Raw genomic sequence first — 25,093 nt, 5'->3', positions numbered from 1 at the left:
TTTTTCATCAAATTTGGAAAGTTTCAAACATTATGTCTTCAAATATTCTTTATACTCCTTTTGTTACCGAGTCCAAACTTGTTCTGTTTGCTGCACGACAGGCCAATAAATCAGGAGACGAGGTGTTGGGGCAAGGAATAGCAACTTTATTTGGAAAGCTGGCAGACTGAGAAGATGGCAGACTAATGTCTTGGAGAACCATCCTACTCCAGTCAGAATACAGGCTCCTTTTATACAAAAAAACAGGGGAGGGGTTGGTTGTTGCAAACTTCTTGTTGCAGGAATTCTTTGCTCTTGCAGCCATCCATGTGGGTCTGGCCATGGTGTCCCTCTAAACCTCCAACAAAACAAAGGTTATTCTCTATTTTGCAGTTTGCCATCTCTACGTAAGTGTGGAAGTACTAACATCCTTAAAGGTCAGAGCCCCAAGAATAGGCTCTCCTGTATGTTTCAGGCTAAAGACCACATTGTTTTACAAAAGGTGCAGAGCTAGCAAAACTCAGCCTAGAAAACAGGGCACAGTGGTTAAAACTAGAGGAACAGATCCAATATGGAGTCAGATTTGTTTTCCTCTATTATACTTTGTTTCTCTCTCTTCTCCTTCTTGGACTCCTCCTATGCATATGTTGGTGTACTTGCTGATGTCCTGTTGGTCTCTGTTCATTTTTCTTCATTCTTTCTGTTATTCAGTCTGGATAATCTCAATGAATTTTTCTTCAAATTCACTGATTCTTTCTTCTGGATGTTTAAATCTGTTATTGACTCCTTCTGGGGAAATTCTCATTTCAGTTATTGTACTTTTCAACTCCATAATTTCTATTTGATTTCTTTTTTATAGCTTCCATATCTTTGTTGATATTCTCTGTTTGTTCTCATATTTTCCTTTGGTTCTTTGGACATGTTTTCCTTTAGACTCAGAACACATTTAAAATACCTGGTTTAGAGTCTTTGCCTAATAAATCCAGTGTCTGGGCTTCCTCAGGGATAGTTTCTATTTATTGCTTCCTTCCCTTGTGTATGGGCCATACTTTCTTGTACTTTTACATACTTTGTATTTTTTTCTTATTAAAACTAGACATTTAAGATGACATAATGCAGCAACTCTGTAAATTAGATTTCTGCCCCTTCCCCAGGGTGCTGTTGTTGCTGCTGCTATAGAAAAATATTCTGAACATAACACATGCCTTGGGCCAAATTCCCTTCAAGCCTGAAGCTCTCCTAGCTCTCTCCTAGACTGTCAAAATGGGCTTGTTGCCTATGCCCATGGAACTCAAGAAAACCAGCATGGATTGAGCACCTCCAGTGTATTCTGATCATGAGGCCTCTTTGAGTCTGTCCCAGACATCGTAGGCAGGGGTAGGGGGTCAACCTGTGGGCTTTCCTGTGGTGCCAGACTGGGGATGGGGCCACAGTTGCCACAGCCCCTGCAGAGCTTCAGGAATGAGACTCTCTTTGGTTCTGTCAGTTTGCCAGGTGGCTTTCCAGGCTGGCGTGGTCCACCTTGCTCCCTCAGCAGTCCCAGCATTTAGGACAGCAGAGCCTGGTCATCCCCCTTCCCAGAAACTGGCTTGAGAAACCAGGGGACAAAAGTGCTGCAGTGGTAGAGGGGGCCTTCACTGGGGGCTGGGGTGGAGTGGGGGCTTACTGGGAAATGTGGGCTCTTTTCCCAGGCCCACCCTGCAGTTGACCTGAGCCTCAGGCTGCCCAGTCACTGCCCACCCACTAATGACTTTAGTTCTTCATTCAGGGGGTCGTCAGACACTACCTAGGCCCTGCCTAGACCTCAGTACCCCACACCCCTTCCTTGCCATGGCCTGCAGTTTGCATGAGGTTAACCTCAGGCTTCTTCCTGGTCGCCTCTGATTCACTTTCCTGGCTCTGGCCGGATAATGGTTTGGGGTTTGGCTGGGCCCTTCTGCTTGCATACTCAAAGCCAGTGTTCCTGACCCTGCCCACTAACAAGCACCCGCTACATCCCAGGGCCACTTTCCCCTCAGTCTCCTACCTGCCTCCTCCCTCCACCCAGAAATCCTTGAGCGACAAAGTATCTGAATCCTCATCCCAGCAGAAAGTGCCTGGCTCTGCCACCTTCTGCTGAGAACAGCCAGGCCCTGGTAGCATTCTGGGTCCCCTGTGCCTGCCCAGAGGGGAGCTGTGTGTGGCCTGGGCACCATGGGACCAGCTGGCAGAGACAGCACCAGCACTTTACTTGGGCACAGCCTTTGGGAGTCCAGAAGGTACTTTGGGGTTTGTTCCTGCATTTGAATCTCAGAGCAGGTATACCTGGCTTGTATTCTTAAACCAGTTCTAAAGATGAAGAGAAACCTAAGGTTCAGAGAGGTTAAATACTTGCCCAAGTTCACACAGCTAAGCAATAAGAAGCCTAAGCCAATGGCCTAAGTTTTCTGGCTCTGAATCCAAAGTGAATGTTGTTCCACAGATACGACACTTCTGAAGTGGCCCTGGCAGCACATGAAGCCCAGGAAAGGCCTGCTGAGATTCTCTGGACTTCCTTGCTGGTTATCTCCTGTAGCCTCTGGAAAGGCAGGTGAGGGGCAGGGGTGTTTGCCTGTGTGTTTTGCTGACCCCTGCTTAAAGGCCTTGAAACATACATTCCATCCACACACCCAGTTAGGGTGCTACCTAGCCCCATCTCCAACAGAAGCCAGGGAGACCTGCTGAAAATACCTCCTGTTTGGCTAGTGAACTGTCGTTATTAGGTATACATTCCATTGACTGATACCAGGTAAGCCCCTAGAAAAGGCCATCATTAAATCTGGTCAGAATTTACCTTACTATACCTTTATTCATGCATCCATTATTAATCTTTGGAAGTACATTTATTGAGCACATACTGTGTGCCAGATACTCTCAGGCACTGGGATGCAAGGAGGGATGCAGCACATTTCCTGTCATAGTCCATGGCCTGGTAGGACAGACGAATAAACAGGGTCTCAGTTGCACCCCATAGGTGCACTGGGGAAGAAGGAACTGAGCCAGGGTGGGCCTCTGGGGCCTGGGTCAGGCTGGGAAGGCTTCTCAGAGGAGGTGACTTTTAAGTTGGGACTTAAGGGAAAAATAGGAATAAATTTCTTCAAAAACTGCTTCTGAGGAGCTTTTGACAGAAAGGAAAGAGAAATGATGAGGGATAGGATGGTAGTGGGGGTTCAGGGCACAGAGGAGGGCAACTGAGATACTTGGGTATTTAGTTCCAAGTTGGCTTAGTGCCAGCTCTGACCCTATAACCTTCGTCCCTTAAGTCCAGGGACCCAAACTTTTGTGCAGTGCTGTCCAATGTGACTTCAGTGGTGATGCAATGTTCTATTTCTCTGTTATCCAACATGGTAGCCACATGTGGCTACTGAAATTTGAAATGTGGCTAGTATGACTGAGGAACTGAATATTCATTTTCATTTCATTTTACTTAATTTAAACCTAAGTAACCACCATATCAGTCAGTGCAGCTCTACCTGTTTGTCACCATGGATCCCATTCGAATCACTTGAAATGTCTTTAAAAACTTCTGATGCCTAGTGTCTTGATCCTCACCCCTGAGATTCTGATTTTGTTGATCTAGAGTGGGTATATCCACAGTGCAATATACCAGTATATTTGGAAACAACCCAAGTGAGTTTCAGGTGAGGCAAGGTTGAAAACCACTGATTTCAAAACTTTGTCCACCACTCTCTCAGCGGTGGGGAGGCCCCTCTTGTCATAGCCTTGCCCAGGGTGTGTGGGGGGCAATGCTGGGCCTTCACCACTCTGGCCCTTCTCAATACCCCTCTGCCCCAGAAGGATGCATCCTTCATCTCCTCTCCACTCCCAGAAGGAAGATCAGGGCTTAAGGCCACTCACAGAGCCCGCTAGCTCTCTTCCCCTGCCAGCCTCACCGAGTTCCCTGCCCAGAGATGGTGCTCATTCACCTCAGAGCCCACTAGGACCTGGACAGCAGGGGTCAGTGGTCCAGGAGTCTCGTCCTTGCAGCCCCCTTGGGCCCTTGGATGGAGGCCAACCAGCTGTTTTCCTGGGCTGGGCTAGGCTGGGCTGGAGCAGGGGCTGGTGGCCAGGTCTGAGGTTTAGCTGGTTTCTGTCTGTTTTCCTATTAAACAGATATGCAGATAGTGTATTTGGGACAGTGATAATGCAGGAAGTTTTGGTAACAAGACTAGAACTTGGAGAGAACCCTCCTTTCCCACATATCTTGAAAAAAGCTTTCTGAGCTGGGGCTCACCCAGCAGCTACTGGCCACCCCCATTTTTGCCACCCACATCCCAAAAGCAGCTTTTCCCATGACTCACACATGGCAGCTTGTGCACTTCTTTTATTATTAAATATATAAGCAGCTTCCTATTTTTAAATAGATATTTAAATGACTTCATATAAAATAATTCACCACTTCCAAGTATAAAAACAAAATCTCACAGTGTGTGAGCCAATGTTCCCTCTTGGCTTTCGCAGAGAAAAGAAGGGTTCCCGTGCAGGTAGCCAAGGAGCCACCCAGAGAGGGCTCTGGGGCCCCTCCTGCTCTCATGTCACCAAGAGCCCACAAAGAGCTTCTGCAATGGTTGGATTTGCTTTCTTGACTTTTAAAATACTACACGTTTAAGGGGTGGGAAGTGAGGGAGGAATGCCTTTTTTCTGTGTTGTTTTTTTTTTTCTTCCACTTTTAAATACATATTTTTTAGTATCAAATATAGAGTCTGTGACTAAAAAAAGGAGCCCCATGGGGAAAGTTCTTCACTGCCCCTCCCACAGCTAACAGCAACAGGGCAGGGCAGGCAGGGACCAGCAGATCCTCACGTTCAAGGACAGGAAGGGAAGGTCATGGGACCCGGCCCAGTGGCCAGGTGGGACAGAGTCTCTCTATGAAGGGCCCAGGGCAGCAGGAGAGGAGGGACACGGCAGCAGGAGAGGAGGGACACAGCAGCACAAAGGGACCAAGGGCAATCGACAGCCCCATCACCTGCTGCCCAGCTCTCAGAGCCGAGACCAGGTAGCTGAGGCACTCAAGGCAGACTTGGAAACAGATGCCTGGACTCTCCCAGTCCCCCTCCCACCCCGGCTTGCCTGGTCAGAGAGAAGTGTTAGTGAGGAGTGGGGTGAAAGCTGGAGGGTGTCATTACCTGTCAGGCTCCAAACAGGGACAATCGCTCAGCCCAGGTGCCTGCTGGCAGCAGCCTTGCAGCTGTGTTTGGGGCAGGGGCCTAGTACAGGGAAAGGGAGTGGGCAGGGGGGGTCAAGGGTCTGCACCCCTGCCCCAACTTCAGGGGCATGCCCATAATTTCAAAGACCCAATTTCAGTCAGAGCTCACCCTGCAGCCTCTCTCTGTGTCTACCTCTGCCCTCCTTTTCTCCCTCCTACCAGTCTCTTTCCTCTTGGGAATGTCAAAGTGCAAGATGCAGAAACCTGGGTGAACAACACAGCCTGAAGACCAGCTCCGGCTGGTGGCCCCGGGCAGTTCTCCCACCCTGATCCACCCCAGGAAGTCAGAGCCGGATCAGCAGAAGGTCAGGGCTCAGGGGCTCCCTCAGTCGACAGGCGAGGCCGGCTCGGGCACTCAGTGCAGGAAGCTGGGGAGAGGCTGGAGGGTGGGAGGACGGATGGGTGTTTGCTCTCTGGGATGGATAGGGCAGGCTGTTCAGCAGGCAGGTTCAGTATTCACAGTGCAATGGCTTCCTTCATGAGGAGAGCCTCTGCGTGGCCTCCCGGAGAAGCTCTGGCAGGGCTGGGGGGACGGTGGGGCAGAGGCCAGAGTGTGGTCTTCCCCTTAGCATCACGAGCCAAGCCAGGCAGGTCCTGAGGGTAGGGTTGGCCTCCCTTCTCCGCCTGGCCACCAGCAGAGAGCACTTAGGCAAGTGGAGGGCGCAGACCCGCTCCGGGCTGTCAGTGCAGACCAGCAGGCCCAGCAGCCTTCTCTTCCCGTCTTTTGGGCTACACACCTTTACAGGAAATCCAGCAACGCTGTCCCGCCCTGCAAATCTCATGCTTCTCTCTGGAGACAAGTCCCTGCTTGTCGGTGTTGGGATCCCTTGGCACCAGGCAGGTCCTCTGGGTACAAGGGCTTTTCCATTCCTCAGCACCCACCCTGTTCTCCCATGTCCCACAGGCCTCTGGGTCCCTGGCCCAGGTGTTGGCTTGGAGGGGAGTGGGAGGAGGCCACAGCCCCTGAGGGGCAGAAGGTCTTCAACCGGGCTTGCCAGCCTCCCTCAAGCAGATGGGAGCCTCCAGGGCCCCCGATAAATATCAGCAGCGTGGGGGGCATCCTCCAGCCCTCTCTTAGTCAGTCCAGAGTCTAAGGGTCGAGGGTGGAGGGGCCCCAGCCTGGCTGCTCTGGTCTAGTCCTGGCAGGCAGGAGCTCTCGCGGTGGGCAGGCCACATTCCCAGAAGAATGGCTGGGGAGGGGTGGTGATGTAGGCCCCATAATGTCTCCTCCCATGGAGAGACTGTCCTGTGCGCCCAGCTGTAGGGGAGAAAAAGAAAGCCTGGTCAGCTGAATGGGGGCAATGGGACGGGTTGCTGAGGACAAGAGTAGGGGAGGCAGAGCGTTCCTGTGGGCTGTTGGTGGTGTGCAGGCAGGACTTCCATCTTTTCCCTCGCCTTCCCAGCCGCCCCAGACACCACAAGGGACCAGGCAGCTTTCTCTGGCAGCAGCCCAAGCCACTGGGCAGACTGGCCTCACCTCCTACCTCCTCCTGGGGAACCAGGGACCACAGGAGAAGGTAACAGGGCCTGGTGGAGGTCTGAGCAGAGCTGGAGGCGGGGACACTGCTCAAATTGTGTGTAGGGGGTCTGACAGGGAGGGAAGGAGGCACTTAAGTGTCCTTAGGCCCCTCATCGGGCAAGACCATCTCACTATCCTTGGTCCAAAAGACCAAGAGTGAATCCTGCTAACTCTAGCAAAGAAGAGGAATTTTCCGTTCCCACCTCCACAGCATTCATCACAGAGGGTCATCACAAGATAGTCAGGACAGCAGGGCAGAGGTATCTGAAGGGGAAGAACCAGAGGCAGTTCCGGACAAGGAAACTCCCACCCTGCCATTTGGCATGCTAAGCCCTAAGCAAGCCAGCCCCCTTCCGGATGGGCCAAGAGACTTGCCTCCCTGCATCATCCATAGGAGTCAGGGCCCTGCTCTCTCCAACCCCTCCCCTATCCTTGTCCCCTTGCCCGGCATCCTCGGAACGCTTTGTTCCCAGAGCAGAAATCCCCTGGATTCCATCCAACAGATTGACTTTGGACCCTGTGTGGAGCTTCCCTCTCTGACTGTCCATAGGCCCTACTGGCAAAACCCGTGATGGGTAAGGAGGAAAGATGGGACCACAGCTTCTGGCTCCCAGCCCATTCCCATGCTCTGGAAGGGGAAGAAGGGAGGACCATAAACTGGACATGAACCATACTGGGTACAGCCGGGCCACAGGCCCTGCTGGTGCCAGGAGGTAAGAAAAAGCAAGTGGGTGAGCTCCAGCCCACTGTCCCAATGCCCTGGTTTCTTGGAGTGGAGGGGCTGTGGTCCATGTTTTCTTTCTGAGGGTCCCTCTTTCAGTCTCTCTGCCTCTGTGTTCCCCCTCTCATTTCTTTCATCAGAACAGCAGTAAATCTTGGGGCTGGCCCTAAGTCTCCCTGAAGCTCCTGCTGCCTGGCCTGGAGACCACTTTAAGTCTGGATCCAAGTGGGGGTCTGGATGTAGCCCCTGCCCTGGGTTCCACCTTAAGGAGAGGAAGAGGAAAGTTTGGGAAGGCCTGAAACTAGGCAGGCAGGGAAAGGAGAGAAGGAGTATAGAGGAGATGAGGCAGAGGGCCAAGACCAAGGGGGTAGGCGGGCAACCAGTCAGAGGGTGGTGCAGCATTGAGTCACAAAGTCCCCAGGGACCTGGGACAGTACTCTGCTTACCAGTCCTGAGGGGGTCTGCATCATCCTCACAGCCCTGCCAGTGTCCCATCTGACCCACTCATCCATCTTAGCCCACCCTACTGACAAGAGGGACCCCAGGATTCCAGATGTGTTACTTCTTGTGTTTTCTAAACAGGCTCTCCTGGTTTTGAGCATTTGGCAGATCCCTGACTTCTCTAGAAGTGGCCCAGGCCTGTCATTCCACATGTGATAAGGCTCTGAGGCACTGGCTTGCATTTGGCATGGGGGTGTGACTGGAAACTTGAATGGGTTCACCCCAGCTAGTCAGCCAACCAATCAGCAAAATAGGCAATCAGACAGCTAGTCAGTTAGCCAATCAGCTCACCAATCAACTAGCCAGTTAGGCAGTTACTAGCTAGTTAGTTGGTCAGAGACACCTAGCCAGCTGGCTAGCCAGTCAGAGTCAATTAGTTAGTTGGTCAGCCAGAAGCCTGGACACTTAGAGACAGCTGGCCAGGGCCAACTGGTCAGTCCTCAAGCCAATCAGTCATTTAGTGAGTTCTTAGCAAGTATGAAGAAGCTCTCTCTGTTTAGGGCCTGGGGTAGAAAAAGAAATGCAAAAAAAAAAAAAAAAAAAAAAAAGGAATTAAGACACAGTCCCTGCCCTTATGGGGCTTACAGCCTTCTTAGGGGTGTAGAATATATATGTGTGCATAAAATATGATTTTAAAATGTATAAAAATAATCCAAGTAAGTGCAAATTGATATAATATGAATCAACTACAAAAGAGCAGAGGAGTACAAACTAAAGGAGCAACTAAAGACTGATGGAGACCATCAGGAAGGGCTGATTCCTGCAGGCTGAGGGGAAGGAAGGGAGGAGGGTCATGGGGAGCCAGAGTGAGGGGTGATAAGAGTCATATGTTTATCAACAATGTGGGTGAGGACAACAGAAGGCACTCATCCGTGTGCAGGAGACACAATTGGGAGGGCTATGAAGACAGAATTAGAATTTAAAACAATTTCAATAGGCTCAGTGATGGGCCGGAATGAACAAGTTGCTTTTAACAAAGATGAACATAAACTTCTGCACACTGGTAAAACAATCAAGTTCTCGAAGTACAGGATAGAGAGAATCTGGCTTGACAGAGGTTTATGGGAAATGGAACTAGGGGTTTTAATAGACCATAAGCTCAACATATGACAACAGAATGATGTGGTTGTTTAAAAAAAATGTAATCTTAATCTGTACAAATAGAAGAACATTGTCCAGATCAAGGAAGGTAGCATTCCCACTGTACTCTGAGCTGTCAGACAGCCTCTGGAGCACTGTGTCCAGGGTGGGCGCCACATTTTCAGAGGGACATTGACAAACAAGTGTGTCCAAAGAAGGGTGACCAGGATGGTGAGGGGTCTGAAAACCATATCATACAAGGAATGCTTGAGGGACTTGACCACACTGAGCTTAGAGGGGAGACATTCTTAAAGGGGGCATGGAGCTGACTTAAAATATTGGAGGGCTCTCATGAGAGGAGAAGGGAGGACCACCGGGGAAGGGGCAGGGAAGCAGGTTAAGCCTGGTGTATAGAAGGATTTCCCCAAGGTGCTATTGGGAAAGGGCAGGGAGCTTGCCTGGAACCAAGAGTGTACGACCAGAAGCTGGCTGACTCCCCATCAGGATGCAGAGAGGGGAGGCCCTTGTGGGGTGGGATGCTTGGCCAAATGACCTCTGAGAGCCCTTCTAAGACTAAGCCTTTATGGCTCCATGCATCTAAAAGCAGGAAGGCAAAAATGATCTTGGTTGGAAAGAAGGGTTAAATCAGTGTGCAAACAGAGAGCTGGCAAGAGGTGGATGTTAGGGGCCACTGCTAGAGGAGCTTGGGAGGTAAGCTGAGAGTGTTGGCTTTGAAGTGACTGGTGATGCAGAGCTGCTGAAATTCCCTAGGAGGCTGAAGACCTTACACAAGAGGAGTTTGGTTGCTCTGGGATGGAAGGGGGCAGCAAGACTAGAAGCCCAATGCAGAAATGATAACCTGTCGCAGAAGTAACAGGGCCTGGCCTCAGATGAGGCAGAGTGACTAGAGGGACAGTGGGGAGACCAAAGGACCCGCGAAGGAGAAAGTTGGCCAGACCTGGTGATGGATTGAAAAGGGAGTAGGAGAGAGAGAATGGAGTCAAGTGTAGGCGCCTCAGGGGAGCTGGTGGTACCACCAGCAAGTGAGGGTGAGTAGAAAAGGGTATAGCTAATTTTAAAGGGTGGAGAGAGATTCAGATCAGAGTCTTACCTTAGAATTCCCTCTACACTGGCAATTCCACCTGTCTGTCCTCGTCCTGGGTCAGGGGGCTGCGGGCAGAGCACAGGGCTGTCATAAGACTTGAGCAGAGGCCAGGGAGTGAGGAAACCCCCGAAGTTCATCCCCCAGCACCTCCCCCCAGCATCCAGCCCTCTTCAGATTTAGAAGTCCCAGAACTGCCTAACTCTAAGAAGAAATCAGGAAAAATCCCAGATTTCTAGGAAAGAAGGGACACCCCTTCATTCTCCCCACCCCCGATCCTATTCTGAGCTCCATTTCCTTAGTGCAAGCAGGAGAAAGTCTCCCCCAAATCTAGAGGGGAAATAGATGCCCCATGCCTACGAGAGCCTCCCCCCACCCTCAAACTCTCACCTGCCCTCTGGTTGCTCCATGGGAGAAGCCACTATCTGAAGCTCTCGACGGCTCTGAGGACAGAAAAGAGCAGGCTCTCTGAGGAGCTGGGGGAGGGTTGGGAGACCATGGCCCCATCCTCAGGCTGGGCTGCCCAGAGAGTATGTGAGAGAGTTACCAGTATACCCTCTGGACCAGCCAGGGGGCTTTCAAAGGCCTCCTTGCTGGCAACGCCCCATCTCTTCTCCCCCTGCAGGTAGTCTCCTATCCTGGGGCTTCTTGGACCCCAGGCCTTGCAGAGCTCCTAGGGAATGACCTCCCTGACACTTATACACATCACTTTCCTCCTCCATCTTCCCTCCCATCTGGGTTTTCACCTGCTGTGGCCCAAGAATAGTCTCTCCCACTCTTCTTCCCCAGTCCCTCTGGTTGAACTTGTAGCCTGAGCCTTCGCTGCTCTTGAAGAAACCCTCCATTTCAACCTCCCATCCTCTGTGCTCAGTCTCCTGTCTCTCAGTGTCTGAAGAACCCAGGCCAAACCCAGGTCATCCTCCAACATATTTGACCTGCTCCTCCCCCCAGGCTGTGCCCTGGCCCTTACAAGATGCCCTCCTCTCCCCAGTGGGCTCTTCTTACCCGCCGCCTCCACCTGTAGAACAGGAGGCCACCAACAGCCAGCAGGATCAGGATGACACTGGGCACCAGCAGGTGGTAAACAAAGCTGGGGAGCTGGTGGTCAGAGGGACCCTTGCGCTGCCTCTCATGGCCTGCGTCAGTCAAAGGAACGGAGTTAGAACGGGCCGGGGGCCTGGCCACCCCCTCACTTGCGTGTCCTCTGCGGTACTCTGTGATGCTCCTCCGATCCCTGGTGCTCCTTTTGCCTTCCAGCTCCTCCAGGGGCAGCATGTTGCCCCAGGAGTGGCTTTTGGGAAGCCTTGGCTGAGATGAGAGGATGGAGGGACTGCTGAGGCTTTGCGGGCGCAGGGCTGGGGTTCTGGCAGAGCCTGGCTCCTGGCGGTCCCTGGGTGAGGCAGATGAATGGTCCATCTTATCGGGTGTGTGACTCCAAGCCTCAGTGGGTCTCACGGGGCCCACCATGGACAGGGGCGTGCTAGTTACATCCGCAGGCTGCCAGCCTTTTGCCGACCTGGAGAGTGGTGAAGATGCTGAGAGGAAGTTGCTGGGTCTGGCGGTCTCTGCCTGGTCACTGCCTCCTCCCAGCCTGGAGGAGGGAAGCTCAGCCCCTTGGGGTATAGGACCCTCACCAGCCTCTCCAGAGGCCTCTTCCAGGACCAAGTTAGTGCCCAGCACAGAGTCAAGAATTTCCTCCATCCCAGTGATGGGCGCCCCAATTGGGGGGTGGGGCTGAGGTGAATCTCCAGTGGGGCTGCCCTCGATGCCTGGGGTCTCTGGCGACTCAAAGCTCTGGCAGGTGCTCCTGGGTGGTCGCTGCTTGGCACGGCCCTGTTCCATTGTGTGAAGGGGCTGCTCACTGGGCAAGAGGGAGCTGCTCTCTGTTCCCTCAGAGTCAGCCCAGGTCAAGCCAGCCATAGGGGCTATGGAGGGGGTGAGGGGCTGCTGAGGGGCGACAGAGGTCAGGTCACTGCTAGGGGTGGCTTTAGGGTACAGGCAGTTGCAATCAGGCTTGGTCACCATATCTGAAAGAACCACAGAGAGAGGGAGAGAGAAGGATGGGAAGGAGATAGAGTCACCAGCTTTCAGCTCAGCTTTCCCAGAGGGGTCAAGAAGGAGATATGGGTCGCGGGGTGGGGGGTCCCTTCATGCCCTGACTCAGCCCTGGGACTGAGGAGAGGACAGGAATGGAGCCAATGCTAATGACACAGGCCTTAGGCAGGGAAGGTGCAAACTGCAGGAAGGTTCTTTGCAGGAAAAGCAGAGTGGGGTTTAGACACACAGATTTGGGGTCAGGGTCAGGGAAGACCAGAGAACAGCCCTTCGTGGAGTTCGAGCTGGCCAGGTGCCAAGCCAGGGGTGACAACAGCCAGACAGGAGGTTGAGCAGTGGCCTTCAGGACTAACACAAGACACCCTCAAGCCCCAAAGACACTGTTGGTTGGAAAGCAGCAAGGTGGCTTCATGCACGGCAAGGGGCCCCATAGCCACAGCCTCAGGGGAGAGCAGGCTGGGGCTGGAATGTGGCCAAGGCTTGAGGCCTTGGGATTGAAGCAGCGAGACTGGACTTGGCCATTGGCAGGTCTTAGGGCTTCAGCCCCCGCCTTGGGGAGCAAGGTTGAATGTAGGCTGGCCCACATGGCACAGGACGCAGTGACGAAGACAGGCAGAGAACACATGTGTGCAGCTGGGCCAGCACTGGGAGAGTCTGAATGATGCTTGGACTTCAAATCCAGCCTTGTCCCTTGAGGGGACACTCAAGGTATCCTGGGGACTTCTGGAGCCAGGGCGTCCTGGTGATTCGCAGCAGGGCTCCTGGAGCAAGGGCCCTGACTCCGATGGAGCCTCTGCTCTCTCCACGGAACCCCCCATATGTCCAGCCAGCCTGCAGAGCCGGTGGGGAAAGCCTCCATGCCTACAGGGCTCTCGGAGAGGCCCGCTTTTCCACTCCCTGATCTCACAGCCACCAGCGTGATCATTCTTGATGCCTCAACATGCAGACATACGTAGGTGTGCATGCACACACATGTCAGAAAAGACATGTGCCCAGGACCAACCAGAGGTACACGAAGCCACATATGTACACGAAACAAGCACATCTACACACACAGGAGCACAAATAGCAGCCAGGCTGCCTCCCAAGGGTCCCTCCAGTCCCATGTGTCACCTCCCAAGGCAGCCCTGTTACACATCCCCTTCCCCAACCCCGCACTTGCTGGCCCCTTTGGTGCTTACCTTGGCTGGAGCATTTAGCAAAGATGTTGTTGCAGTTCTTGCTGAAAACGTTCCAGTCCTTTTTAAGGAGATTCTTTGTTTCATTAAAGATATTCTTGATCTTCTCCAGCAACTGGAGAGGCGTCTCATGGAAAGTTCGGACACAGGCCTGGAAGGAGAGCAAGGCACCCCCTGATGAGGATGAGCATTGGCCCCATGTCTCTAGGTTGTTTGTCAGACTCCCTTGGCCTTTCTCGCATCCATCTTCTTTTTCTCTTGTTTTCTCTCTCCTCTCTACCCTGGTTTTCAGGACCCCTATGTCCTGAAGTGGTAAGCTTTATCATTTATTCATGGGTCCATTTAACATATTTATGTGCCAGGCATATGGTAACTACCTGGGAATCATGCACTGAACAAGAGAGAGGTGGTTCCTGGCCGAGTTAGACATTGATTCCAGCAGAACATCGGAATTAAACATATTGTTACAAGTGTGGTGAGTCCTAAGAAGACTGATGTGAGAGTTTATAACAGAGGGACCTAAATGAGGGCTCAGGGGGAATCCCCAAGGGGCTGACTAAGAGATGAGCAAGAGTTAATCAGGAAAGGAGGCAGGTCAGAAAGAGCTGTCCTGGTGGTGGGAACAGACTGTGCGTAGGTCCTGAGGCAGGAAACAGCCTGAAATGTTGGACGACGAAAAGAAGGCTAGAGTGGCTAGAGTACAGCCATCTAGGGGAAAGTCGTGCGAGATGCAACTGAGAGAGGTCAGCGAGGATCAGGTCCTGCAGAACCATTATTAACCTTACCTACAGAGCAAAGAGATAACATCTGAGGGGGTGCTGGGGAGGTCAGTAGAGCATGATAAGACTGGAATCTTTTAGAAAGATCACCCTGTGTGGGGAGGAGAATGGCCAGGAAGAGGCCAGGGGGCTGTGGGTCCTTCTCTGGCATTGGTGTGTCTTGGAAGGAGAGCCAAGCCCTGTCTATGGAGCTGCTCTTTTCTCTTCTGCAAAGGGTGTGGGGAACCAGGCTCTCCACACACCCTGAAGCTCTGAGAAGCTTCACACGCTCCCAGTTTTCCTCCCACCTCTTGAGCTGCTCCTTCTCAGCCTCCTTATCGGGCTCCCGCCTCCACCTGACTTCTAAGTGCTGGCACTCCTGAGGGCTCAGTCCTGCGCCCACCCCTCCTCTTGCACCAATCTATGGCCTGCCGGCCGATGACTTCCAAATCTTTCCTTAAACTGAGCTGCACGGGACAAAATGAGGGGCTTTACTAGGTAGTGAAGTCCTTGAAGGCATCACTGGATGCCCAGGGGCTGTGCATATAAGAGGCCCTTAATAAATGTTTACTGGATAAATGAGAGAATGGATGTGGGAATGGGAAGACCTGGGCTCAGCTCCATTACTCACCAGCTCAGCAACACAGGCCAAATGAACTATCCCTGTTTGGGCTCATTTCCTCATTTGTAAAGTCAAAACAACAATCCCTGCCAACCTCCCCACCAAGGATGTTGTAGGAAAGAGGTAAGCCGGCTCTCCCACACTTTTCTTCCAAAATCTCTGTGTCCTTTGTACTTCACAGAGAAAACAGGAACCGAGGACAGAAGGTCCTGATGTCCACCCGTCTCCACAGAGGCTATGTCTTTTTGCCTCCTGGGCTCTGAATCCCTCTCCTGCCAGCTTCTCAGGAGACTAGCCCTCTAACTTGGCCTGGAGTCTGGCCCCCCCAACCCCCGACACTGCCCCCGGCATCAGTCCAGGGTGGGTGGCTTGCTAAAATGCAGATTCCCAGGCCTGCCCGCAGACCCAATGACTTTCTAGTGGTGCGTACTGGGAACCTGCATTTTAAACAAGCTCCCCAAATGATCCTTATGAACCTCAACAATGGAAAACCACAGACTTAGTACCTCTTGCATTTAAAAATGTTTCCTCTTGCAATCCCACACTCCCTCTGGCTATCTCTCTCTTTTTCTGTGCCCTTTTGGAGCACGGTACCTCCACAGTGTTGTCTCCACGTCCTCACTTTCTGTTCACCTGGTCTGGTACCTGCCTCCAACAGCGACCTCTGCATTGCCAAATGCATCGGACACTTTTCAGCCCTTCTCTTGCTTGACTTCTTAAACCCCATTTGGTAAAGTTGCCTCCTCTTTCCATCCTGAAACACTGTTGTTCATGGGCTCAGCAATCCCACACTCTCTTTCCTCCCACCCTTAGGCTGCTCCTCAGTCTTCTTGCCGGTCCCCTCCTCTGCCTGACTTCTAAATAAGTGCTGGGGGTCCTGGGCCTGTTTCTCTTCTCACAGTGAGTAATGTTATACATCCCCTGGCTTCACAGATGACCTACAGGCTGGCACTGCTTATGTCTGTATATCACTAAACTCAAGACCCATGTATCCAGCTGCCTGCTCAACATCTCTACTTGGTTATTTCACAAATATCTCAAGCATAATGGATCCCAACCTGAACATCTGCTTTTCCCCCAAATCTGCTCTGCCCCATTTCCGCATCACTGGATCTCTACCAGCTCGAGACAAAACCGTCAGCTCCTCATGGCTGCCGCATTACCAAGTCCTGTTGGTTCTTCCTCCAAACTTGTTGGAACGCATCCCCTTGCCTCCACCCTCACCCTGATCCACGCCTGAAATTGTGCCTCCTACTGGCTGTCCAGCCTCCATCCCTGCTCTCTACAGTCCATTCTCCACACAGCAACCAGAATGGTCTCAGAAGACCAGTTAGACTAGGTCACTCGCCTGTTCACCACAGCTTCCTCCAACCCCACATCTATTAGGACACCAGGTGATCTGGCTCCCACCTCCTTCCCTCTCTCCCCTCCACTTCCTTGGCCATGCTGACCACGCTTGGGGGGGTCCCAAATGTGCACATTCCTGCTCACCTAGGGCTTTGTGCCCAGCGTTCCCTGTTCTGGAATGCTCTGAGCAGCCTTATTGCTTCCTAATTCTTACTTATCTTTGGACCTCAGATGAATATTTTCTTACTCAGAAGCCCTCCTTGTCTCTCCTTCCCTACCCCTCTTTAAATCAGACTCTGGTTTCTCTCTCAGAGCCCCATGTGCTCCTCCTTCCTGCCTCACTCCCTCACCACCTGCAGGTCTTCCTCTCTGGTCTTCTTTGTGCAGTGCAGTTACTGCCATCTCCACACCACGAACTCTACTTAGGTATTTTGTTAACTGTCTCACCACCCCCAAATGTAAGCTCTGCAGATGTGGGGATTTTTGTCTGATCCCAGCTGTGTCTCAGTGTCTAGAACAATACCTGGTACACAATAGGCACTCATTAACTATTTGCTGAATGAACACATGCTCCTCAAGGGTTGTAACTCTATTTACTTGCATCATTGTTTCTTTACTGGCTGTCAACCTCACTTAACTGTAAGCTCTGAGGTGAGAACCATGTCCTTTGTGCTCATGAAGACATTGTCAAGGACCTGCACTGTGCCTCCTATAAAATGAGTCCTCAGCATAGGTTTGTGGAATGAATCCATCCATGCATGAGTGAATCCGAGTGAGTGAACAAAGCCATGGGGTGAGGCCAGTGACTGCACCCTGAGCACATGGGCAGGGATGGTACCATCACACCCACCCTCTGCCCTTACTCAGCACTCCCAGCTCCCGTGCCTTCCTACCCTGTCCTGCTCTTCATAGTCCTTGGTGAAGCAGCTCTTCAGCCTCAGAGAGAGCTCCTGGAGCTGGACAATGACATTGGCATTGGGGGTGTTGTCTTTGAAGCGCATAGTGACGTCCATTGTGTCTTGCATCAGGAGAAGTGCCTTCTTAAGGTAGCACACGGAGTCGTTCTGAAAAACAAGAACCTGGAGTTTATGATCTGGCTGATGACAGCTGGGAGCCCAGGCTCTGTGCTGGAGATGGAGGGCTGCAGCCTGCCCTCCTGAGGAGAGGGGCCATGCTACCCCGGTAAGAAGGAGAACGCTGCCCTCAGCTGACTTCCATTCTCGGTCTTTGGGATCTGGCGCTGCTGAGGATTATGGTAGAGGGAAGGAGATGTGGATTCTCATTAGAGAGATCTTTGGATTTCTGGAAGATGAGGCTTTAATCCAAATAGGGGTACATAGCTAGGGTGGGTTCTGGGGAACTTCTCTTTCTCTGTCTCTGTCCCTCTTGGCTTGCTTTCACAAAAAGCCGTTTACCATATGGCTGCTTCTAATCCTCCAGGCCATAGGCATACTGGACACTACCTCAGGGTCCAAAGAGTAACTGCAGTGTTTTGTTTCCCTAAAGAGATAGTGGTTGCCTCAGTGAAGACTCTGCTTTAGCTCTGTATACCTAGCACCTGGTCCAGAAGGGTCCTAGTAGTAACTGCTTGCTAAGGCATGAGAGTGAGTGAGTGAGTAAGTGAGTAGAATACCGAGGTTATTCCTTGGACCATGAGGTGCTCTCCAGTTCTAAGAGAAGTGTGTATGGGTCAGGTGTGCAGAATCTCAGGGGTGGGAGTAAATCCTGGGCATCGTGGCAATTTTTATGAGGCACAAAGATGAGCAGACGTGGAATAAAGGCTGGGGTAGGGGCAGTTGGGAAGGCATAATAGGCATCAGGAAGAGCTTGTGCAAAGTCTTGGAGGCAGGAAGGAATGGGAATAGGGGTAGTGGGTGGGGCTGTGTGATGGAGACTGGAGCTTGTAATCCCCAGACTAAACAACCGAGGCTTTCTCCTGGAGTGCAGGAGTCTCCAGGTTTACAGGGGGCAGTAAAGGTAACAGGTTAGGGTTTAGAGAGCTCCTCTTAGTGGTGGGATGAGGGGTGCACTGGAAGCAGGGAGGCCATTTAGGAGGCTCTTGAAATTGTCCAAGCAGCTGATGGGGTGGAGTGCCAGAACCCAGAGATGCTGGGAGGCAGAATCAGCAGCACTCGGTGTCTGGTTGGGAATAGAGTAGGAGAAAGAGGGAAAGGGCTGGACTGGATCCCTGGGTGCTTGTCTGTCTGCTGGATGGAGGTGACATCCTTAAGCAAAGCATGTGACTCAGAAGTACTGGTTGGCCTTAGGTCTTAGAGCCAGACTGCTTGGGTTCAAATCAGGCCTCCACCACTATGCTCTCGAGCTATGCTCCCTCCCTTTACCTCTCTGAGGACAATGAACAAGATTATTGAACCACATAGTCAGGATTAAATTAGAAAAGTGCCTGGCATGCAGTAAGTGCCAGGCCAGGAGAAGGGAGCAGCAGAGGGCTTGAGCCCTGGGTCCAGCCCAGCCTGTCCTGGACCCTGGCACCCCAAACTTGAGGACAAGGGTCCTCACTCCCATTTCCTGCTCAGCTCTAGGATTTCTCCTGCCTTCATGCTCCCACATACACCCACCCTGGGAAGTGCACACATGCTATGACATGGGCTTTGTAAATAACCGTAACTCACCAACTGCTCCTGGTCTACAAACTCAAAGGAAATTTGGCACGAGGTCTCCATCTGACTGTCAATCTGTAAGAGAGAGCAAGCCAGTGGTGGCAGGGTGTCTGCAGCTCAATTGAGCTTGGCCTATGAGTGGGGACTAGAGTTTCTGGATGGATCTGGGTTTGATCCTCCTCCACCTCCCCGCCTCCTCACCCCAACCATACTTGGAAAGACAGAGCCAAGGCTAGGGGAAGACCTGTGCCTTCCACCTGCCCAGGGGAGGGTTGTAGATCAAGAAGGCTCCTCTCTCTACCTCCCACTCTAAGAAATCTGACAGACATCAACTTGTTATAAGGAAGAACTATCTAACAGAGGATATAGGACATAATCCTCTGTCCTGGAAGGAACTCAAGTGGAAGCTAGACAAGTGCTGGGGATTCAGGATCTGTAGGGGCTGGGGCTGGCTGCCCCTAAAGCCCTCGCTGGCCCTCAGAGCAGTGCTTCTGTGATTTTAAGCCTCAGAGAATGCTGTGGCTCTCAATCTACCATGGATTGCTGTGGCAGCTACATGCAGGAGGAAAAGTGTAGGGGCAAGAGAGGTAGCCGGAGGCCCAGCCTACAGGCAGGCCCTAAGCCCAGGGCGCTGAAGCTGGCTTTCGCCAGTGGTGTCTCACCCTGCCTGGCTGGCCAGAGGGATGGTAAATTCTCTTCTGAGCAGGACAGCAGTCATGACAGCAACCTGATTCTGCCTGGCTGAACCATGTTTGAAATTGCTGACAACTCTGCTGGCCTGATTAGAGTGAGGCATTGGCTCCTTCGTGGCCAGGGTGAGCAGGACATCCCAGGCCCATGGCTCGGGCAAGAGCCAGGGAGTGAGGGGTGGAGGGCCAGGAGTTAGGCGGGAGCCTCCCTTCCAAATCTGGCTGAAGCCCTGGTGCCAGGCTGGCGGCCCATCTGGGAGTCCAGGAGCTAGAGGCAACATCTGGGCAGAGGCAGGCAGACTGGGCTGGCTCCACAGAAGAAGCATCCCACCGAGGGAGAGCAGGCCTCACAAGCCTTCTCAGAGTGCATGACAGACATTCCAGGCACCCACTAACCCCAGCAACCAACTGGAAGCCCACCATGTCCACTGCCTACAGGGGAGTCAGAGAAGGCTTCAGGATGGGGTGGATGGAGTGGTGGTCAGAGGCCCTGACCTTTAGAAGGCCAATGAGAGGAGCATCCTTTGAGCTGGTGGGAGCCATGCACCACGTCCTGCACAGTCCTATTTCTCTGCCGGTGCCCCTCTCTCTGGCCTTGATCCCTGGCTCCTGCCTCCGTTTCCCCAATGGAGAGAAGGTAGGGTAGGCAGGGCTGCACACTCACCAGCTGCTGCAGGAACTGCAGGTGTCCATTCCCAATCAAGTGGCTACAGTGCTCCGACACCTCCTCGGTAGTAGTCCTGCTCGCCAGGAGACAGACCAGCAGCAGCAGAGGGCCCAGCCATGTCTGTGATAGGGAGGGCGTCATTTCTCCCCAGCTCTCACGCTCCCCAGGAACCCCCCTACCCTGCTGAGGATGCAAAACCAAGGATCTCATCCCTATAATGCTACAGGCTCTCATCCCAGGATGCAGCATTCCCCAAACCCAGCTTCCTCAGGATTTCCTAACAGCCACGGGCAACTTTGCTCTCCTTGATAACAGCCCAAACGCCATCTCCTCAGAGAAGCCTTCCTAGATTAACCCCAGGCCAAGCCTTACTACACACTGACCTTCTACAGAGGACATGCGAGGTGTCTAGATGTCAACTACACAGGAAACTCCTTGAGTGCAGGACTTGCATCTACCCATTATTCTGATCCTGCAACATCACTGAGCCATGCAGCTTATGAGCTGCCCACTTTCTCAAGTTTATGTTCTTGCACTGGCTGGCCTCCAGACTTCGAGCCAGAGACATTTCCCTGGGCCCAGCCCTTCCTCCTAACTGATTCTACACAGGTCTGGCTCTGCTACTGGAAAAACCAGGGGACCAAACTCAGTTTCACTGGGAACCTATCCCGCACCAGACACCTTTGGAGCCCTGGGTATATGTGTCATAAAGAGCCTAACCAATTAATCAGAGGCAACAATGCCAGCTCTAGACTGTCCCTGGCTGGCACCTGCCAATCAGAGCCCCATTAGGCTCTGCATCCAGCCAGCCAGCTCTTATCATGGCAAGAACGTTTTCTGAGATCTCTCCCCTCTTTCAGCCCCCTCCTGGCCCAGCAGCTGTTCACCCCCAGAGTGATGGGATGGACGCCTGACACCCTGTCATTCCCCTTCCTTCCTCCTTACCAAGGTCCCCTTAGCTCTGTCCCTGGCCCTAGGTCTCCCCTTCTCCAGCCAGAGGCAGCGAAAGACCCTGGGCTTTCTTCCCCCAGCTGGACATTGACTCCTGGCAGCTGATGCCCCCAGATTCAGGGAAATGCTGTCAGGGTGGGGTGAGAGCTGGCACCTTCCTGGGTTCTGGGCTCTGGGCTCTGCCTCAGTAACTCAGATGGCAGGACAAATGCTGCAAACAAATAGCACATTGGAGACTAAGAAACAACCCACAAAATGCTGATTTACATATAACTAAAAGCCCAAATGTTTGTCGGCTCTTACCAGGGAGCAGAGGCCCTGGCTGGGCTCCAGGGAGGTTGCAATGAGGAGGGGCCTCAGTGAGGCCTTGACAGATGGGGAGAAGTTGATGGCAGAGAGAGGGAGGGGGAGGCCTGGAGGAAAGAGGCACATGATGGCCCAGTCCCATTCAGCACAGGGATCTGGTGAGGGTCCTAGTCTGACCTTGAGGAGGGAGAGTGTGGAAGAGGGAGGACAGTCATGGGGGGACATCAGGCCCTGTTAGGCAGTTGAGGAGGTAGCCCTGGATGGCAATGCTGCCCAGGCCCTCAGGAACCTGCAGTTCAGTACCTGTGGGAGGAAACGGCCGTGCAGAAGGTGTGTCTCTGCCCCAGGCTGGCTGCCTCTCAGGCTCTGAGCCCCCAGTGTGAATGGTATGGAGGAAAGGGCCTATGGGGAGGGGGATGCTCAGGAAGATAGCCTTGCCACAGGCACTTCGAGATATTAAGTTTGAGGACAGCAAGGAGGCGGCAATGCTAATCCCAGGGCTGCCTGGCTTTTGGAGCTGTTTCAGGCACTGGTGTGGGGAGAGTACAGCCACCACGTGGGCTAGCTTTGAAGGTGGCCAGAGAGGGGCCACCCCTGCACCTGAGGCCCTGATTGGGCCTCAGAGGAGGATCTAGACAGGCACCCAAGGGTTAACACTCTAGCTCACATGTGGCTGGGCCAGCTCCTCTTCCCCCCTCCTTTCTTCCTCCCACCCACCAGCCTTGGCCTCTGGGGCAGCCACAAGGAATCTCTGCTTCAGGCTCAGAGAGATGCTGGGATATCTCAGCCTAGCTGTCCATGCTCACCTGCCTTCCATCCTGTTCCATCTTTCCCATCAGCAAGTTCCCCAGAGAGACCTTGGCAAGAGTGCACCCTTGGGCTGCCCCTGTCTAAAACTAGCACCACCTTTTTCTTTCCAACTTTACTTTCCTCCTCTTTCCTCCTGGTCTCACCTCCAGCCCCTCTTTGTCTTGTTGCCTGTTACCTCATCCTTCCCAATTTCCCCTCCTAACCCCATCTCTCTCTCTCAGGCTTTTCCTCCCCCTAGGATCTGCTCTTCCCTCTCATCCTACCTGCAACCCCCTCCCTTATCCTCCAAATAGTTTTCTGCTCCCCCCCCCAGGTTTCTTTCCCAGGGTTCCTCAGAAGCAAACCCATTGGGAGACCACTTACTGTTTGTTAACAGTGCCACCCTGCACCATCTGGAGCTGCCAGCTACTGCCCATGGTTGGGGCAGGGAAGTCCCCATGCAGTCCTGAGCAATCTGCGGCCCCTGTCCACAGTTCTGCAACCCCAAACCCTCTTTCCACCTCTTCTACCACCACTAAGCTCAGGATCTCCCCAACTGACTGAACCAGATTTGGCAAGATTTAGAGCTGACCCCATACAACTCTGGGACCCCGGCCCCCACAAAACAGACTTGACCTAGCCACCCAAGTGCCCAACAGCTTCTGCCTGTGAGATGGAACAAGTAGTGGCTTGCCCGGCTCCTTCCTTCTGCCTTGGCATTCTATAAGCTAGATGGCCCCTGAACTTTTCCTATCCAGAAGCGCCCACTCCCCAGCAGGACCTGGAAGCATGTGTATGGCCTGTAAGGAATGCCCACTGGGAAGGCACCACCCTCAGCACAGCCATTCTGCCTGTCCTTTGGCGGTGGCCGATCAGAAGGGAGAGAGAGGGAGGCCCTTGCTGACACGAAGCCTTTGCTCATGGCTGCAATCCCCTTTCTCCTGCTAGCGCGTGGCTCAGTGTGCCCCTCCGTGCAATGGGGTGAGCACCCTTCTCTTTCCCAGGGAAGCGCCGCAGCCCTAGAAGCAGCTACAGGGCCGCCTAGTGTCCCAGTCGGAGCGCACGCGGGGCCTCGGGCAGTCCGCGCGCAAAGATGGGAAGGAAAGCGGAGCCCGCGGCCGCACCCGTGCAGTGGGTTCCGAGGGACCGTGCCGCACAGCCGAGCTCCCGCCCCAGCCCGGCCCCGGCTTCTTACCGTGGGAGGGCAGTGCCCGGCGGCGCCCCGCGCGGTCATACGGGCAGCTGGGTCTTGGCCGGGCGCGTCGGCCACCCTCACTCGCTCGCTCGCTGGCCGCTGCAGAGTCCGCGCCCCGGCCGAGGGCCGCGCTGCCGTCCCCGGAGTGCGGAGGGACCCGCGGCGGCGCCGAGAGCAGCCAGGCAAACTTTCACTTTCCCCGAGCCGGGCTCCACTGGCCAGCTCCTCGGCACAGCCTTTTAAGCTTGCGAGGCATGTGGTTTATGGGAAATCACCTTGGACAGGCGCCAGAAACACACACACACACACACACACACACACAAACATGCACACACATACACGCGCAGGCGCGCGCACCAACACAGACACACATACTCAAGAGGCCCAGAACCACCTCCCCGCCCCCACCCCGCGGGCCGGTCTTCCCCGCTTGCTGGTCGCCCTGTTTGGTGTGCTCAACGCCGAACCTTCAAGAAAGTAACGCGGACTCCACCGCCTCCCGCCCTCCCGCGCTCAGGCTTTGGATAAAGCCTTGCTTTTTCTTCCGCGCTCTCCAGGCGGATCCGGTGCTCTCTCTCTCTTTCTAATATTCATCTTAAGGGACTTTCCCTTGAGGCCTGAAAATTCCCAAATCTGAGCAGGAAATGGTCTGAGAGCAGGGGCAAACACTGGAGACTGGGGCCTTCCCCGCTGCGCACGGTGCAGCACCTTGTGGAGCCTGAGTCAGCAGGTTTGCAGACAGCCCTCTCCTTCCTATGCAGTCCCCAAGCAGCCTGCCCAGCCTCTCATCTCCCATTCTGGGGTCAGGGTCCAGGCAGGGAGGCTAACTACCTGGCCAGAAGGGGATGGGTTGTGTCCTGTGTCAGGGAACTGCGAGGCTCTGCTATGTCTCCTGGTACCTGACCTTCTGGTGGTGTAAATGCTGGCTGGTACCCATGCTCCTTCCTAACTGCCCAGACCTGGGGGAGTTGGCACTTGGGCCCTAAATTTCCCTTGATGCTTTTGGAAGTGCGTTTACTGAGATGATTAATCACATTTTGTCTCTATGTGAGAATGAATCTAAATGAGGGCTAATAAGATGAGACTATTAATTATAACGCCAAATTCAGGAGCTTTCTCTTTTATTCACTTCGCTATGATTCAATGTTTCAATCCCTCTGTGAGGCCACCACCTCCAGCCCCCTGGGAAATACATGATGTGCAGCCTGGTCTGGAAGGGGCATCTCTTGTCGTTTGCTCCAGATCCAAGCAGTAATTTTACACCTGCATGCCCTTGCTCAGACTGGTCCCTCTGTTTAGGATGCTCCTTTCCCCATTTGTCCTTCAGGAAAACACCTCATCCTTCAAGGCTGAAATCACACCACATCCTTCACCAACAAAGTCTTTTTCAACTTCCCAAGCAGACCAATGGTTCCTTTTCCTTTGGTCTCACTGGATTTGGCTCCTTTATCTGTAGTCTCCCTGCTAAATTGTTTGTAATTCACTCATTCTCCACGTTATTCTAAAAAGGTTTGACCGTGATATTGATAGTTATATTCTGGACCATCAGACTGAAATTTCACCCCCACCCTGGACTGAGACTTCCTCCATGCTGGTCCTGTGTTCACTTACCTCCAGGTCAAAAGTGCCCAGCACATAATAGATACCCAGTTAATAGTGATTAAATCAAACGAGGCCATTCATTACAGAACAACTCATTTACTTGACAAATGTGCACCGTGTGTCTACTATGTGCCAGGCTCTGGGCTGGACCTGGGAATATAATGATGGACATGCTGACTTATTCTTG

General features: G+C 53.1%; 1 protein-coding gene across 3 annotated transcripts; it reads right to left on the bottom strand.

Moving 5' to 3' along the window:
• Positions 1-4,303: 4,303 nt before the first annotated feature.
• Positions 4,304-23,674, bottom strand: CSF1 (colony stimulating factor 1). Of its 3 annotated transcripts, none has more exons than XM_074370130.1 (9): positions 23,305-23,674; positions 20,061-20,183; positions 18,720-18,782; positions 16,980-17,150; positions 13,363-13,510; positions 11,132-11,262; positions 10,517-10,569; positions 10,136-10,194; positions 4,304-6,461 (listed from the first exon to the last, which is right to left on the bottom strand). In XM_074370130.1, the coding sequence occupies exons 1-8, from the start codon at positions 23,341-23,343 to the stop codon at positions 10,149-10,151; spliced, it is 774 nt and encodes a 257-aa protein (XP_074226231.1). In that variant the 5' UTR covers positions 23,344-23,674; the 3' UTR covers positions 4,304-6,461; positions 10,136-10,148. The 3 variants fall into 3 exon arrangements, with proteins under 3 accessions (XP_074226231.1, XP_074226229.1, XP_074226230.1); XM_074370128.1 differs by having other exon boundaries at positions 11,132-12,153; positions 23,305-23,663; XM_074370129.1 differs by lacking the exon at positions 18,720-18,782 and having other exon boundaries at positions 11,132-12,153; positions 23,305-23,668.
• Between the last annotated feature and the right edge of the window lie 1,419 nt (positions 23,675-25,093).

This window comes from Camelus bactrianus, chromosome 9, assembly GCF_048773025.1.
Source record: "Camelus bactrianus isolate YW-2024 breed Bactrian camel chromosome 9, ASM4877302v1, whole genome shotgun sequence".
Lineage (NCBI taxonomy): Eukaryota > Metazoa > Chordata > Mammalia > Artiodactyla > Camelidae > Camelus > Camelus bactrianus.
The sequence above is the reverse complement of the archived record's forward strand: the minus strand, read 5'-3'. Positions and strand labels throughout refer to the sequence as shown.